This window comes from Paralichthys olivaceus, chromosome 14 (genome assembly GCF_024713975.1).
Source record: "Paralichthys olivaceus isolate ysfri-2021 chromosome 14, ASM2471397v2, whole genome shotgun sequence".
NCBI classification, from domain to species: Eukaryota; Metazoa; Chordata; class Actinopteri; order Pleuronectiformes; family Paralichthyidae; genus Paralichthys; species Paralichthys olivaceus.
In genome coordinates this window covers 23405001-23421627 of record NC_091106.1, presented here as the reverse complement: position 1 = coordinate 23421627, position 16627 = coordinate 23405001, and the positions used below count along the sequence as shown (strand labels likewise).

The 16627-nt window shown below is 40.5% G+C and overlaps 2 protein-coding genes across 2 annotated transcripts in view; both read right to left on the bottom strand.

Moving 5' to 3' along the window:
• Window positions 1-65: 65 nt before the first annotated feature.
• plekha3 (pleckstrin homology domain containing, family A (phosphoinositide binding specific) member 3) lies at window positions 66-10040 on the bottom strand. Its single transcript, XM_020098592.2, has 8 exons — window positions 9711-10040; window positions 7359-7475; window positions 7135-7284; window positions 6513-6634; window positions 5386-5490; window positions 4634-4677; window positions 3899-3993; window positions 66-3172 (listed from the first exon to the last, which is right to left on the bottom strand). The coding sequence occupies exons 1-8, from the start codon at window positions 9748-9750 to the stop codon at window positions 3063-3065; spliced, it is 783 nt and encodes a 260-aa protein (XP_019954151.1). The 5' UTR covers window positions 9751-10040; the 3' UTR covers window positions 66-3062.
• Window positions 10041-13990: 3950 nt separating this feature from the next.
• Window positions 13991-16627, bottom strand: part of LOC109631056 (pyridoxal kinase-like) — a 13961-nt gene continuing 11324 nt past the window's right edge. The window contains exons 9-11 of the mRNA XM_069538710.1: window positions 16401-16537; window positions 16249-16315; window positions 13991-15995 (exon numbers count right to left, since the gene is read on the bottom strand). Of these exons, the coding sequence (XP_069394811.1) occupies window positions 15880-15995; window positions 16249-16315; window positions 16401-16537 (320 nt within the window). The 3' untranslated portion in view covers window positions 13991-15879. The remainder of the gene's footprint in view (window positions 15996-16248; window positions 16316-16400; window positions 16538-16627) is intronic.

The following is a 16627-nucleotide window of genomic DNA, read 5'->3' as shown; positions in this document are numbered from 1 at the left end:
GTAATTATATTTGATGTCTTTATTGGTGCTAATTGTCTTCATCAAAAACACAACCACAGATCCACTCAACTCTCAAACATGATTTTATTCAGAGAATGAAACACACGTCACTTTGTGCAGAGACACTTAAGGCTTGAAAATCTCTCTGCTGGTTCAAACAGGCTGTCGATCAATAAAACTTTAGGACAGACAAAATAAGATTTATTGGACATTTTGAGAGAGAAGTTGGACAACACGTGAAATATCTTTGTTTAATATGAAGTGAAAGCAGCTTAGTTAAACATAAAGACAAGAAAAATGACAAAGTTAATACTAATATAAACAGTTTGTGTAACTCTGATAAAACCAGGACAGATTATATGTTGGATCAATTTAAAGTCGCTTCAAACTAAGTCGTTCATTTAAAGAGACGAGTTTGTCAGAGATAAATAGTTGAGATGCTGTTAAGTCAAACTCATAACGAGGCACATGAAGAACAACGATCACAAACAAAAGCATTTGTACATTTTCTTCAAAAGTTCAGACAAATATTAAAATCGTATTTATCTAGAAACAGATTTCACGTCAAACCCTTGTCGTGTTTTCATGTTTCTCTAAAATCAGTTTGTGATATTTTGTTTTAAAATCTCCCGTCGGAGCTTTAACTACAAAATCCACCTGATGCTTCAGTGAACCCGGGAAAACACGTCTTCACAGTATTTTTAGAATAAGTCAAGAAAAATACAGGATCCACAGTTTGAATATGTTCACAGCAAATACTGAAAACACACACGTTTTGGTTAAAAAGAGAATAATTTATAAGGCTTCAGAGAAAACATTAACATCTGGATTGTTTTATAACTTCACCACTTTCGGACGCAAAGAATGAAATAAAAGAGATTTAAACTTTAAAGTGCAAAACAACCTGTACGCACTGGAAATGGAGGGAAAGTTACTGTGAGGTCGTTGATGATGCTGAACTAATTATTCTCAAGAGAAACGAACCGATTCTCAAACCTTTGTGTCTTTAAGGATAAATTAAATACACAAAGCATTCAATTAGTTTTGGCCCCGACGAGTTCACTGTGAGCACGTTACACCACGTTAGGATCTATAGGTGGAGGAACACGGCCGCTGTCCTCCGCTCAGTTCAACCATGTGACCGGTCTGGTTTCGATTGTTCCTTCACGCCTGTTTGCTCTGTGACGTGTCTGAACAGTGAAACATGTCACAAGACTTCAGAGCTGATTCATCGGGACAGAGATCCACACGAGTTGGTTCGACACTTTCTCCGCTCTTATTTCTGAGTTCTCGTGCGAAGCACTCTGATGAAACATCATCATCCACCGTGGAAGAGTTAATGACTTTAATCCTAAGTTGATCATTTACTAATTATTCATTGATTAGTTATAATACAAACAACTTTAAAGTTTCCAGGTTGTGGAAAAACTCCTCCGCTTGTGTTTTTGAATCTTTAATAGTTCAGACACTTATGTTATAATATAAACGTTATAATTTTACAGCTCTGGAAAAACTCAACTTCACCTGCTGCCGAACACGTAGAGATAAAGATTTAAGACAAATCTAGACGTCTGTATCTACAGAGTTGTTCCTCACTGGACAAACATCTTTTATTTTATTCACAACCTGTCGACACGACAGCTTTTATTCATGTTTTAATCTAAAGTGAATGATTGACCTTTAATGGTTTTTCCAAATAAACGGCTTCCGTCAGGGAGTGTTGTCGTCAGCTGCCGACACTGATTCATCCGCTGTCACAGTTGTAGAAATACTTTAGCGGAAACATTCTCGGGTGTTTGTTTTGGCAGAGGAGATGAGAGCAAAGCTCCCGGCTTCTTCTTCTGAAATGACCCTGAGCTCAGCACGCTCGAGAAAAATCTAACTGACAAAACAAGGTCACGAAACCAGCAGATACAGAAACGAGCTTCAGAAATAAACTGAAATCAACATAAATTATGTTTTTTTCACACTGACAATTTGGTAAAATGTCTTTTACTGGTTTTGCTTTATTTCTGTGTGTTTTCTTGATTGACAGTGAGTTGAGCTTCCAGGGCCACCGTACTTCTCTCTTCAGGGTCAAGTTTGGATGGAATCATCTCTACAGGGACAAAATAATCACTGAGGAAACACAAATGTAAAAAGGCAGCAACTTGAACACTTTCACAACTTTCTGTCATTTACAGACTCGTCTGCGGAGCCGAGGGAAGAAAACCAAGAACCAGGAGAAGGTGCCAACTCCTCGGAGGAAGCGGAGCTGCAGACTGAATCAAAGTCTTGTCTTCCTCGTCACGCCAGAAGAAAACTAAACCTCTGTTCTGACCAAGCGTGACGCAGCGTGACCTCGGAGAAGGTCGTCTGCTGGAGAAGAGAAGAACGGCACATTTAAAGATCTTTGCATTTAAGCAAACGTCTGAAGACTGACACTCCTCGGCTCAGAGCTGCTCCAGGATCCTGTGAAGACTCGGTCCGGTTCCTCGCTCCGCTCTGACGTCACCACCTCAACGCTGTCAGGGAGAGGGACGGACTTCTCTGGAGTCCAGAGGAGGACATGCTCCAGGGAAGGAAAATAAAAGTTCGCAAAATACTGCAGGAGACGAAGCTTTCGTGACACGGCGGCTGATTTAAAAACTATCTGTACATTCTTGGGTCAATTTAAAAACTGTGGACTCACAGTTGTTCATATATTTATACTCTTCCAGGGAGTCGTCATTTGGTTGCTGGGCTTCACTGCAGTAAATACAACTGCACTTTTCTTTCCCTGGTTGATTCACAGGTTTTTCCAGGATTCCAGCTTCACAGTCTTTATTCTGAAGTGAGTCCATCCTGTGAACGCGGAGACGTGTCCCTCCGTCTTTTTGTCTCTCCAGTGTGTTCCGTTTAATTTAAAGGCTTGAGGGGAAATGACGCATGAAGTGCACGTGTGAAGAAGAAGAAGAACGTTCCTCGCAGCAGGTTCATCGTCTCTGCGATGAAGACGGCGTCCATGTCTCCGCTGTGACGTTAACTTGTCATGTTCTAAATCTCTGAGTCCAGAACTCAGCAGGTTCGAGACTCGACGTCTTTCAGATGGATAAGTCAGTGTCTGTGTCGGTGGGCGTGTTCTTCTGGCTCGTGCCGCCTCCTCTCTCCTCGGGAATGGAGGACGGGTCGCCGTTAGGACTCGACAGCAAACCTGCAACACGTCAACAATCACATGTGAGTCGTTTTTTTTTTTTAACCTGTTTAAAATGACATGGATGTTTCACACATGTAGAAGATGTGTGTGTTTCCATTCACCTACTGAACACAGAGATCAAGTTCAAGACGTCAGAAACATGTTGGAGGCTACAATGACCTTTGACCTTTGACCTTTGACCACCAAATTTCCCTCAGTTCATCTTTGAGTCCAGGTGAATGTTTGAACCAAGTTTGAAAGAATTCCGTCAAAGTGTTCTTGAGATATCACGTTCACAACAATGGGACGGAAACGAAAAGATGGACGACCTGAAAACGTGACGCCTCCGGCCGCTAGCTGAGGATATTAAAAATAAAAAAGTCAAAGATACCTGAATGTTTACAAGTCTTGAAATTACACAAAATAATGTCTTCATGCTTTTTGTGTTGGTTCAGTACGTTGGGATGGAAACACACGGATCTAGAATATGTACGTACAAGTTACACAAAAGAAAATGAAACTTTGAAATCCTGTGAAGTTTTCACACAAATATTTACTTGTACTCAGGTTTTTGTTGTTTGTCAATCAACTGTTTAAACAATAAATCCTGATTCTCTCTCAAAGACGGAACGTGTTCTCGTTATTTTCTACTAAATTAAAAACTTACTGGGAAATAATCAAGAATTTCCAGAACCATAGAAAAAAAAAAGTCACTTCCTGTATGTGCACAATGAAAAAACGTACGTTCAGTATCGTAAACCGAGCTGTCGGAGCATGTCCGGTTCCTGCGCTGCGTTGACCTTTGACCTCCACTCACGTACTCCTTCAGCACACCTGACCTGGGAAGAGAAGACGGACACAGATGGGAAACTATCTCACCTCAGTCGATGTTCTTAGTCTTTTGTGTATAAACTGATTTTCTACAACAAGTGAAATGTGTTTGTTTCGACATCTCGTTCTTCTCAATGAAAATGTTTCACTGTTAAACTTTCTTTTGGCTTCAAAAGAACGAGAAGTTTTCTACGTTTGTTTCTGTGAAAACTTTACAGCGACGAAATGTTTTGCTGTGACAGTTAAATGATATCAAAACTTTATTCTGACACTAAAACTCTTTAGTGAATCTGTTTCCTGTGAAACCACAGGAAACCATTTGAACAAATCCAGTCCATCGGTCTTGTTTGGTGCCGACACCGTTTCTTAAAGGTAGCTTTGTTATTCTCAGTGTTGCCACGCTGCCCCCTGGAGGCCAGATTCAGACAGTTTTAAGATCGAAGCAGAAATATTTGACTCAGTTTACAGCAAATGATTCAAAGTTTAAAAGAATAGAAATGTATTTGAACGTGGATTTAAGGCTCTGGTATTTTTTACATCTTCATCATTTCTCTGTTGTTGTTTTTTGCACTTTGAGCTTCAGCTCTGCACGAAAACTACAAGAGAAATAAAAGTATAAATTCTAATGGACAGAAAGTTTCAGCTCACCTGTCGAAGCTGTAAGTTCCAGGGTGACTGACCGACCTCTTCATCTGAGCAGAGACAGAGCACACGTCAGTAAAACACCTCCGAAGCTTCCTCACAGTTTTATGACACAGTTGCATTAAAGAAATCAGCGTTTAATAAATAGAAGAGAAGAAAATAAGTGAGTTTCAGCCGTGAGCATGAAAATGTTTGTTATCTACACGATGAGCCGCCTGAAGCTACATGACTCCGAAACTTGTGTTTCTTATAAATAACTGTGATTTACTCTCGCAGCTAATTTATCCAATTATTTTTCAGTGCACATCAATTTAATTTGATTTCTTTTTGGCTTTATTGGGATTATTTATTTTTATTTCATCCTGCGAGCATCAGGAAAATGATGGAGTGTGTTGCTGAGTGTGACATAATGTGCAAACTCACATGAAATAAAAGATTCTTAAATTATTGTTCATTACAGCCGTTTTTCTTATATCTGGATTCTACAGTGATAATTAACAAGAAACTGCTGTACAGTGTTTTTCTTGGCGTTTAATTGAAGTAATTTATTTTCATATTCAAAATATTTCCACAACGTTAGTTAATTTGAAAACTAGAAATATTAGCCAGTATATAGTTTTCAGATTATTTAAATATAAATATGAGAACTGTCATTTAGCATGTGTCTGTTTTTATTCTGGTGTAAAAGTACAAAATAAGAGTAACTCATTCAAATAACATGGAAGACTCAATGATTTTAGCTGAGTTGGTGTTATTACCTTCTCAGGAGGTCGGAGGTCAGGGATCAGACTCTGGTTGGCCAGAGTCATACACTCCTCCAAGGTCCTGATGAACGTCGCACAGGTCGCACTGAGGAGCGACGCCTGGAGAGAGAGAGAGAGAGAGAGAGAGAGAGAGAATACCGATCATCTGCATCAGACACACAAACGTACGAGTCGTCTCTGACAAACAACACGGAGGGAAATAAAGACAAACGTCTAACTGACAAGAAAATCTCAAAGATGAAACGTTTGAACTAAAACTCGTTTCAGTTTCAAACTCCTGAATAAACACTTCTACTAAACATGATGTTTATTTTCATCATTGATTCATATAAAATATTATAAAACTGTAAAATAGAAATGTTTCGTATGATTCAAAGTCGTCACATTGTTGGAGCAAGAATAAGAACATTTCTGGAATTTCTCATTACTCAAAAATTCATAAATGATTATTAAAATATTTGCAGATTATTGTTATAATTATTCTGTATTTTTCCTACATTCACTGTAACGTGTTAGTGTTTCACCTTGATGCAATGGGACCTCAGTTACAGAAGCGTGTTGCATTCACTTGAAAAAAAAAAAAACAACTGTTTTTTCTGGGTAATTTATTTTTTGGTTTGTTTTTTTCACTAATTTTTTCTGTTTTTCTGACAAATTTTTTTTTCTTCATGTTTGTTTCCATCACATCCAGCTCTCAATAAAGGAATGAATGTGTCTATTGTTTCAAATGCTCTTTAAACTCAGAAAAAAATATTTGTCCGAAAAACAGAAGAAAAACAATTTGGCCGAAAAAAAGAAGAAAAAAAAATTTGGCCGAAAAACTGAAAAAAATATTCCAAAAAACAAACAAAAAATTAAATTTCACAGAAAAAAATGATTTTTTTTTTCAGGTGAATGCAATACGCTTCTGTACTCAGTAATCTGACTTTTATGTAAAATATCTCGGAGTGACAAGTGAAAACATTTTCTCCAAATCAACGAATTGTTTGAGCTGCAGAGAACACGACACTGTCCTGTTACCTGAACCAGTGGACGTTCATTCTGATTCAAATGTTTTTACCTTCATGAGAATAAAAGATAAATGTGACAAACAATCAAAACACATCGTCGGTGTCGTTTACCTCAGAAGTGGGTGCGGCCTCCGTGTCGGCGCTGTGCTGTGATTGGATGGTTTGGACCTGCTGGACGAGGAGGTCGCAGTACAGACGAAGTTCTGACATTTTCGTTTTCAGACAGTCGGGACCTTCGGAAATGAAATTGTAAAAAACCTTAATTAGACTCTCAAGGATAAATTAATGAACATCTCTTTTTCAATTTCTCCCTGAACTCAGTGAAGAAACTTGTAGTAAAATAAGATTTTTATTACTTTTAAGATTTAAAAACTTTGAGGGACAAATATTTGGTGCAGTCAGAAAGAGCCAGTACTGAGAAAGAACCAAATAAGCCTCATCACTCGGTCTATTCCAAGTTTTTAAGACTGAACATCACTTCAACACATAATGAATAAAATAGCACAACTGATAAACCTCGTCATTGCTGTAATATTCAGCTCCTTGGTCAAACATTTATACTTTTTCAGAGCAGACGTGAGGATTAAAAACAGGTTTTTTCCTCTGACATCACACAACTTCTTTTACTTTTGGTGTTTAACGATGAACTTCTTCACATCAACAGTCTAAATGGTTAGAAAGTCATTTTCCCAGGAACAGAGACAACCAGGGCAGACGACAGACAGATGTTTACCTCTGTGTTTGTGACTGTCCAGTGTTCCAGCTTTAGACGAACCTAAAGCCACCAGCCATCTTTGTCTCTCGGCAGCGTTCACCGCTCTGACATAGAAGTGCTGCTCGCCGGGGATTATCAACTCCAGACGTGTGGCGTCTGTGGGATGAACTGAAACGTACAGCAGAACATCAGACAGGTTCGTTGGATGCGTTTCTCTTTAAAGCTTTGAACGGCGGCCGGACCTTTGATCTCACACATGGACATCTTGATGGATCCTTTGCTTCCTTTGCCAACGTCGTCCTCGCTGTCGTAGTAAGAGATGACTCCGTTCTCCAGGACGAACCAGCGAGGCTGCCAGCCTGAGGGCCGACCACAGTCAACAGCATCATTCAAAGGACTTTTATACTTATATTGGATTTTCAATATCTCCATGGGCACAATACTTTTATTATTCTTATGCTCTTGTGCTCAACTGTTTTGTGTGAAACAGGACGCTTACATTTCCTTCAGGACGAATAAAGGATCCAACCATCTATCTATCTATCTATCTATCTATCTATCTATCTATCTATCTATCCATCCATCTATCTATCCAACCATCTATCTATCTATCTATCTATCTATCTATCCATCCATCTATCTATCTATCTATCCATCCATCTATCTATCTATCTATCCATCCATCTATCTATCCAACCATCTATCTATCCATCCATCTATCTATCTATCCATCCATCTATCTATCTATCCATCTATCTATCTATCTATCCATCCATCTATCTATCTATCCATCTTCAGTACATGTTATTCATCTATAAAGCTGTTGTTAAAACGTTCCTCTCATTTTAAACCAGTACACGAGGCACAAGCTCCAGTAACTTGTTCACGTTTATTCCTCGTGTAAGCACCAGAAGTGGATTCAGTTACTGTGCAGCTCATTGACAAACTTCCCTCACGCTTCAGTCCCGTGTTCCGCTCGGAGCTTTGACATCTTTACTACGTGAAGGTCTTTAGAAATCATGTGACTCTGTTGTTTTGATGCCGACTGTGAAAGTTTCTTGTGTTCGGGCTTGATCTCAATGTGACTGATGAAATAAAGATTCAATACAAATATATATATATAAATATATATTGCTAGTACTTTTAAGAAGTAGAGTTTAAACTTATTTTAACTTGTGTTAGATGAATGATGGTCATCGAGGAGGTGGAATTAGAGATAACTGAAATATTTCTACATGTATGTTTCAACATATGTGTTTCTACATGTGTGTTTCTACATGTGTGTTTCTACATGTGTGTTTCTACATGTGTGTTTCTACATGTGTGTTTCTACATGTGTATTTCTACATGTATGTTTCTACATGTGTGTTTCTACATGTGTGTTTCTACATGTATGTTTCTACATGTGTGTTTCTACATGTGTGTTTCTACATGTATGTTTCTACATGTGTTTCTACATATGTTTCTACATGTATGTTTCTACATGTGTATTTCTACATGTATGTTTCTACATGTATGTTTCTACATGTGTGTTTCTACATGTGTATTTCTACATGTGTATTTCTACATGTATGTTTCTACATGTGTGTTTCTACATGTGTGTTTCTACATGTATGTTTCTACATGTGTATTTCTACATGTATGTTTCTACATGTATGTTTCTACATGTGTTTCTACATGTGTGTTTCTACATGTATGTTTCTACATGTGTATTTCTACATGTGTGTTTCTACATGTGTATTTCTACATGTGTATTTCTACATGTGTATTTCTACATGTATGTTTCTACATGTGTGTTTCTACATGTGTGTTTCCATGATCTCATACAGGAGTATTAGTAAGTAGTAGTAGTAGTAGTAGTAGTACTAGTAGTGGTAGTAGTATTAGTAAGTAGTAGTAGTAGTAGTAAGTAGTAGTAAGTAGTAGTAGTAGTAGTACTAGTAGTGGTAGTAGTAGTAGTAGTACTAGGAGTGGCAGTAGTAGTAGTACAAGAAGTTGTAGTAGTACTAGTAGTGGCATTAGCAGTGGTAGTAGTAGTATTAGTAAGTAGTAGTAGTAGTACTAGTAGTGGTAGTAGTATTAGTAAGTAGTAGTAGTAGTACTAGTAGTGGTAGTAGTAGTAGTAGTAGTAGTAGTACTAGTAGTGGCAGTAGTAGTATTAGTAAGTAGTAGTAGTAGTAGTAGTAGTAGTAGTAGTACTAGGGGTGGTAGTAGTAGTAGTACTAGTAGTAGTACTAGGGGTGGTAGTAGTAGTAGTAGTAGTAGTAGTACTAGTGGGTATTAAATGATATTTGTGGGTTAAATAACCTCTTGTTTTGAATTGCTGTGAGTCTGTTGCTAACTGATGCTAAAGCTAATGATGAGAATAAAGTGTCTGAATTTAAAATACTATGACATAAGATCTGTGACGCAGCTTCAGGACCAGTGACGTCCTAACGACGTTATTAACTGTGGTGCTAAAGCTAAGTTATTAGCTAACTGCTAGCTTAGCGTGCTAGCAGTTAGCTAACTGACACAAACCCCCGTCCCCCGTCGTTAAATCCTCACATGTCACCACACGACTGAGCAGACGCAGTGGAACCCCGCGGACTCACCGGTCATATAGTTCGTCCACTTGTGCAGGATCCCCTCCATCGTTTACCATCGGCCAACGTAGCCTGTTAGCTAGCTAGCTCCGGGCTGTAGCCGCACAGGCTAACAGCAGCTTCCTGCTCCCTCGTTAGGAAACAACCTTCATCCCGAGCTGCTGCTTCAGTTCCTGCGAAGCTGCGACAAGAGCCCGAGGTTTGGTGGAGCAGCTTTCTGTCATCGTGACGCTGAGGGAGTCACAGACCAGAGTCACAGACACAGAGTCACAGACACAGACGAGTCACAGACATGTCAACAAACAGCAGCTGAATACGGAAGACGAGTGAGGCCAAACTAACACAAACTTACACCAGCAGCTTCTCTCGAGTATTCTACTCAAGTATTCCACTCGAGTACTAGTACTTTACATTAGTATTTACATGTGATGCTGACACACACTCCACTACTTTATTCACAGGTACTTGTTAGAAAAGTACGGAGTCTCAGAAGTGCAAGAAACTAAATGTGAAACACAAGATTCAATCCTTTCAGAATAAAGAACAAGGTGGTGAATGTGTCTTCTATGAACTCCCAGGAGATGTTAGCAGGTGTCAGGGACAAATCCTCAAGTGTTTAAAACAATAAATCACAATGAACCACAGGGAGACAAGAGACAAAACTGAAAATATGTCTCAGAATATCATCCAGGGAACAAACCTCCTGGAACGATGGAGGAGGTGGTCCGCTCCCATTTGCCACAAGTAAACCACATTTACCTCATGGGCCGCCTCAGGTTCAGGTCCAGATCCCTACTGAGCGCCCCACCTGTGGTGAAAAGGCCCACATTTCTTTTGGGATCCGTTTGATATAATATTTTAGACAAACAAGAAATGCAGCCTTAGTTTAAAAAAAGATTTCTCATCATGCAACCGCAGCACGGAAAAACTCAGAGAGCATTCTGAAAACTTTCAGTTTTACATCTCACCTCCAGCTCTTCTTGCTTTTGTGGATTTAGGTTTCAATTGATTCATTTGCTTTGACTTAAATGTTATGAACAGAAGAACCAGTAGAGGCCACTGGACAATACGGCAGCTCACAAACCAATGGGTGACTTGAGTATAACACTTTATATAAAGAAGGACGAGAAGCTACTGGCAGAGAATTCATTAATTTTCTTTCAGTTTCAAGTTTCAAACAGTGACTGACTGAACCAGAGCAGACGGGAACAAGTCAAGACTCAAATAAGTGAAATTAAAGATCTTCATAGTTCTTAATCTCTCTTTATTGCATTAGAACATACATTTCTCATATATATCTATATATATATTTTATAAACGTGAATTTGTACACTACAATCTTTTATTGTAACATGTTAGAAAATACTCGTAACGCTCCAAAAACATAGCACTAAAAACAGTTACCAAACAATGATTATTACATTTCCTCGTTTTTGTTTTGGCCACCGAGAACACAAAAACAAGATGGTGGAGATGAAACCGTCGGAGGAGAGGAGAGGAGAGGACCACAGTCGGAGACGGGCAGTTGGGCGGCTGCAGTTTTTATCGTTAAACAGTTACAAGGAGGAGGGACAATGAGGATGGGTGGGAGCGTGAACAGCGATGAGTGTCAAAGCAAAGCCCCATGGGAAGTCTGCGTCACTTGTAACCATGTCAGTTACAAACCAGGGGCAAAGAGAAAAATCCTTTTAACTTTCTTGAGTGAAAACTTGAAGCTGGAGAGTTAAAATGTTTAACATCGACCACAGTTCAGCCAAATAACAGAAATCTTCAAGCTTCTCAAACCAATATTCCTCTTAAAGAATAAGTTAGACTGAAACGTACGATCCCTCCCCTTTACTTCACCAGCTTGAAGAACCTAGAAGCACCAGTTCACCTCAGGACTCACGGTTCAAAGCTCCGGAGTCTCAGGAGTCTCATTTTTTAAACCACTGGTTACTCAGAACGAGCTGGTGCGACTCGGTCCAGATGTTGAACAGATGAGGTGAAGCGGAGAGCAGCGGTTAGGATGGAGCAAGAGTTCAGGACAGGAGACAGGAGACAGGACACAGGAGACAGGACACAGGAGACAGGAGATGGAGGAACGTTGTTGGGACCGGCTCGGGAACAAGATGGAGCAGAGAGATGGAGCGAAACTGGGGACGAGTTTCACAAGTAACACCCAAACACTCGAGGATAAAAATAGCAACACGACAACTAGCGCTGCGGGGGGGGGAGGCGAGTGCAGCGGGGGAGGAGATGTTCTGACAGGTGGAAGGGGAGGAAGAGAACAAGGAGACATGAGGCGTCAAGGGACGTCCCACTTTCAATCAGTCCAGGGCAGAGACGGTCCTGTTGGTTCATCAGAGTGTTGCAACACTGTGACTCACACAAACCCCACCTCCCCTCCTCTGCTACTGTTTTAATATTCTTTTCATTTTTTTTTTAAACCCTTCATTCTCCGTCTCTTCAGGGATTTCCTCTTTCATTTCAGATGCACACACACACACACACACACACACACAAAAACCCTGTGACCATAAGACATTTATATACACACACACACACTCTCACACGGACACGACAGGTAGACACACTTTGACCCGATAGTACAGCTGACTGGTCGTTAGCAGGAAGCAGAGGATTGGATAGTGCACATAAGCTGAGTGTTACTGATATGACCACCAGTGCTACAGCGGCACGACAGAACTGTACGAGTACAAAAATCAACATGGACGATTTCAATGAGACTGCATTTCTCTTGTCCTCCGCCAGTAAAGTCCAAGACGTCTAAAAAGAAAATTAACAATGAAACAGCTTTGACTCATTATTTTTCATTTATCAAGAAAAACTGTGGAGATTTGCTGCTTTTCTGTGTTTTAAATTTTTGACTTCTGCCGAGGAGGAGAAGTTTTAATTTTTTGTTTGTCAGCAGGATTACGCAAAAACTTCTCTCTAGAAACGAACAAATGAAAATTTGGAGCAGAAAAATCCAGAGAAATCTAGAGAATTAAAATGTGGTTTAAAGTTGGGACTGTTGGGAAATGAGCTCAAATGAGAACCACTCGAGTTACAAATTGAATTTCTTTGGGATTTGAATTGTTTGTTAAAGGTTAATTAAAAACTAATCTTAATAGATAATGAAAAAGATCATGACATGAAACATTTTTAAAGATTCAAACAGAAGATCTACGTAAATGTTCCGTCTCATTTCTCGCTCTGCAGGACAGAAATGTGCAGTCGATAGAAAGGACGTCTACATTTAAGACATCTCACGTTTCCTTCCTCCCTTCCTCCCCTCTCTCCCCTCTCTCCCTCAGTGAGCGGTATGTGATGTTATGATGTTCGGTTCCTAAGGCAGTATCACAGTACAGTCCATAGAGAAACAACAGCAGTACAGAATTACACTGGCCTGCCCAGAACCTTACATCAAGCTCAGGTGAGACACTGACGGCATCTGGATTTGTCTTTTTTTCTTTTTAAGCCTCCAGTTATTTGGTTTCCACACGCGTGTTGTTGCTGAGCACAGTCAGCTGGAATTGTTTCCTGTCGTTTAAAGTTTACCGAACATTCAAATCAGGAAGCAACGAGGGAGGAAATAAAAAATTAAAAAACAGAAATAAAGATTCTGAGGCAACTTAAAAAAATGTTTCATTAAAATCTCATTTCCTGTGGTGCCCTGGTAGCTCAGCGGGCTAAGGCACATGCCAAGTTCTTGCAACGTCGTAGGTTTGAAACCGGCTCATTACCACTGTCGCAAGTCATGTTCTCTTTCCAGTCACACTCCACTGAAGGAAACAGAAGACGACGGTCATCAAGATTAGATCATTGTGACCGGCGTCATTTAAGAGCTGCGTCAAATCAACAGGGGAAACCACATGACGGTTTCAAGTCATCCAGAGAAACGTTTTCCACCGGGCGACCGCAGCGTGGACCATCTTCAAGTGTCTGACTTTCTGAAATCAAAACTTTAATGAGCTTTAAAACTTTTCCCGATGTTACTGGGAACGTTCCATCACAAACGTTTGCTTTAACAATTGTTTTCTAACATTTTTTCATTGTTTACATCGTTTTTGTCTTTGTCGGTTCAATCTGCTGCTTTTTACTGTTTTGTTTTCTTTGTTGGGAAAAACAAGGAGTCACCTTAGTGCTGCTGTAATTTAAAATTTTAAATATATCGTTTATATCACAACCGTGCTTCGATTCAACTAAAGAGTGAAGAATCATCAGCTGAAGAAGATAAAAGACGTTAGATCACAGATTTCCTTCAGTCTTCTTTTCCTACCAGTCATTTCAAACACTCGTTAAGTGTTAAGACTCTGGAATCTTATATATTTAATTAAAATAGGAACCATCATCCATTCTGTTCTCAGTGGAGTGTGAAGTGAAGCAAAAAATAAATAAAATGTCCCACGACAAACGTTAGCGGAGCTGCTACTGGACGAGGAGACTTCCTCCTTCTACATCGCCTCGAGGCCTCCAGTCATTTCAGTGGCACAACTCTCAGATATAGGGTTCTGGGCCAGAGCTGAGCCGGGAACCGCCCGGCGTGATGTGGGTTGGTTCTGGCACCGAGGCGGACGATTGCACTGCGAGTAAAAAAATCAGCCAGGGGGGCGGCGGCTCCGACAGCTCCAGGTTGAGATGAGAGAGGTTGAACTATTCACCATGATAATCAGACAGTTACCTAATACTAACAAGTGAGAACATCTGGAGCCACCGGAGCCGCTCTGGTGCCAGAACCCCCCCCCGTCGTCCCTGGTTTGGGTGATATTGTAGTGCGTGTGTCTATAGTACAGTAGCATCATCACTATGGTCCAAGAGACAGATCAGATAGAAGATATCATACAGATGGTCCAATACAGTTATGGTACAACATCTATACATCAACTATACATTGTGCGTTTTTTTTTCCTTTGTTATTATTGTCAAGGGGTCGGGGGTTAGACTTGGTCACATTACATCACTGCTGTAAGACGGGGAGGGGGCGGGAACAGCGGTGGGCGGAGCCATAGATGAACAGAGTCTGGTCGTTGCCACGTTACAGTAAAACCAAACTCAGCGACCGGTGCGGAGGAGCGTCGCTGGAGAGCAACACCGTCAGTAACACATCGAGTATGTGAGTGGAGAGGCAGTAACGGAGCAGCGTTAGAGTTACAGTCATTTAGAGGTAGTGTTTTTACCGACTGGAATATTCATCAATCAACTCACTTTCCATTCTGGATCAATTTCAGACTTCAAGACCGTAACAGACGAAATTTAAGATTTTTCTATTTCAAGTACAACAGATAAGAAGGAATGTCCGAGTCCAAGAATCGACTACACTGCACCAGAATCAAAGAAAAGGAGAAGCAGGCGCGTAGAGAACATCTGTCAAACTACAGACAGAGAGGAGGTATCCAGTCTTTACCAGGTGATTTCAGTTTTTTTAGTTTGCTAACATCTGTATCGTAACACACACACACACATCACAACACTGATACAGAGCTGAACACATAGAAAACCTGGTTTGTGATATTTTAACATCTTTCAAAAGACTTAAAATTCAGATTACTGAATTTTAAAACCCTGTTTCAAGTATTATCACAATAAGCGCTGATGTTTTCATCCTCTAAGTATTTAGACAACTCCATGAAGTCATTACTACAATTAGTCCGAGCAGAACTTCAAGAGTAAACATCTGCTCAACAAACCTCCTCTGCCTTCATCTCTGTCTATTCTGGGCCGTTCAGGGTTTTCCTATCACTAATTTTCTCTTTTTATAAACCGTTGCTATTGAACCTGTGTATAGAATGAAGTGATACCCTGGAGGAGGAGACGACACTTAAAGCCTAAAGTTTTCCATAAAGTAGCAGCTGTGCATTCCACTCACACACCCTGTTCAAGGAGACGCCACCACGGTCCGACCTGACCGAAGCTTCTGTTTATCCATGGCTCTGGTTCCAATAACAGAGTTACGGGTCGTCGGAGCTACGGAGTTTAAGGGGTTCGGACACTGAGGAGTTCAAGGGGTAAAGGTTTTAAGGTGAGAGGACTAAAGGGGTCACAATACTAAGGGGTTTCAGGAGTCTGGATGATGACGTGTTGAAGTTGGGATATGACAAGTTTTACAGTGATGAGAGATTTACCGAGATACAGGATTTGAGAGATTCATGGGTGAAGAGCACAAGGTTAGTATGAGTCTCATGGGCGGGTAATGTTAGGATATGACCGTGGCCTTCGTGACTATAGCAGGGTCTTCTATGTCCGCTTTACTCTGAACCATCCTCAGCTCCAGCTGGGGCGGACTGGGCCTCCGACCAGGACCGGCTAACTCTGAGGGAGAGAGGGGCGGGTGGAGGGGGGGGGGGGCACAGATGAATAAAGATAATCCTTATTTTTAAATAAAGTTATATTCTGTGATTTGTAAATGTAAAAAATAACATCACCATATCCAGATATTGACAATATTGCATTTAAAAAAAAGAATGAACCATTAACATTACCAACATTTTGATTCTAGCTTTCCTGTGGATGAAAACAGAATTCATTGGTCTGATGTTTGATGAGTCAAAGCTTCGTTTCTTACCGTGAGCATAAGATATGGTCCTCTGGATAACGTGGTGCATCACCGAAAACGTCTTCTCACAGGCCGTCTGAGACAGAGAGGAGACAGACAATTCTTCGAATGACGTCTTCAGGCGTCTTTGGGTCTTTGTGTGTTCATGTATGCGTTCGTACCTTTAGGTCATTGGGGTAGTGGTGCGTCCACGCTAGCAGCATTGCCGCAAACAAATCTCCGGTTCCTACGAAGACGGCGTCCACTTTGGGAACTTCTATCCGAACTCTCTGTGTTGTCCGGCTGCCGTCTGGACGAACTGAGCAGCAGAGCGGAGACGACGGTTGATTTATAAACTACACGGAATCAATGTCAAACTCTGCTTTGACACGGACGTCTCAAAAACACA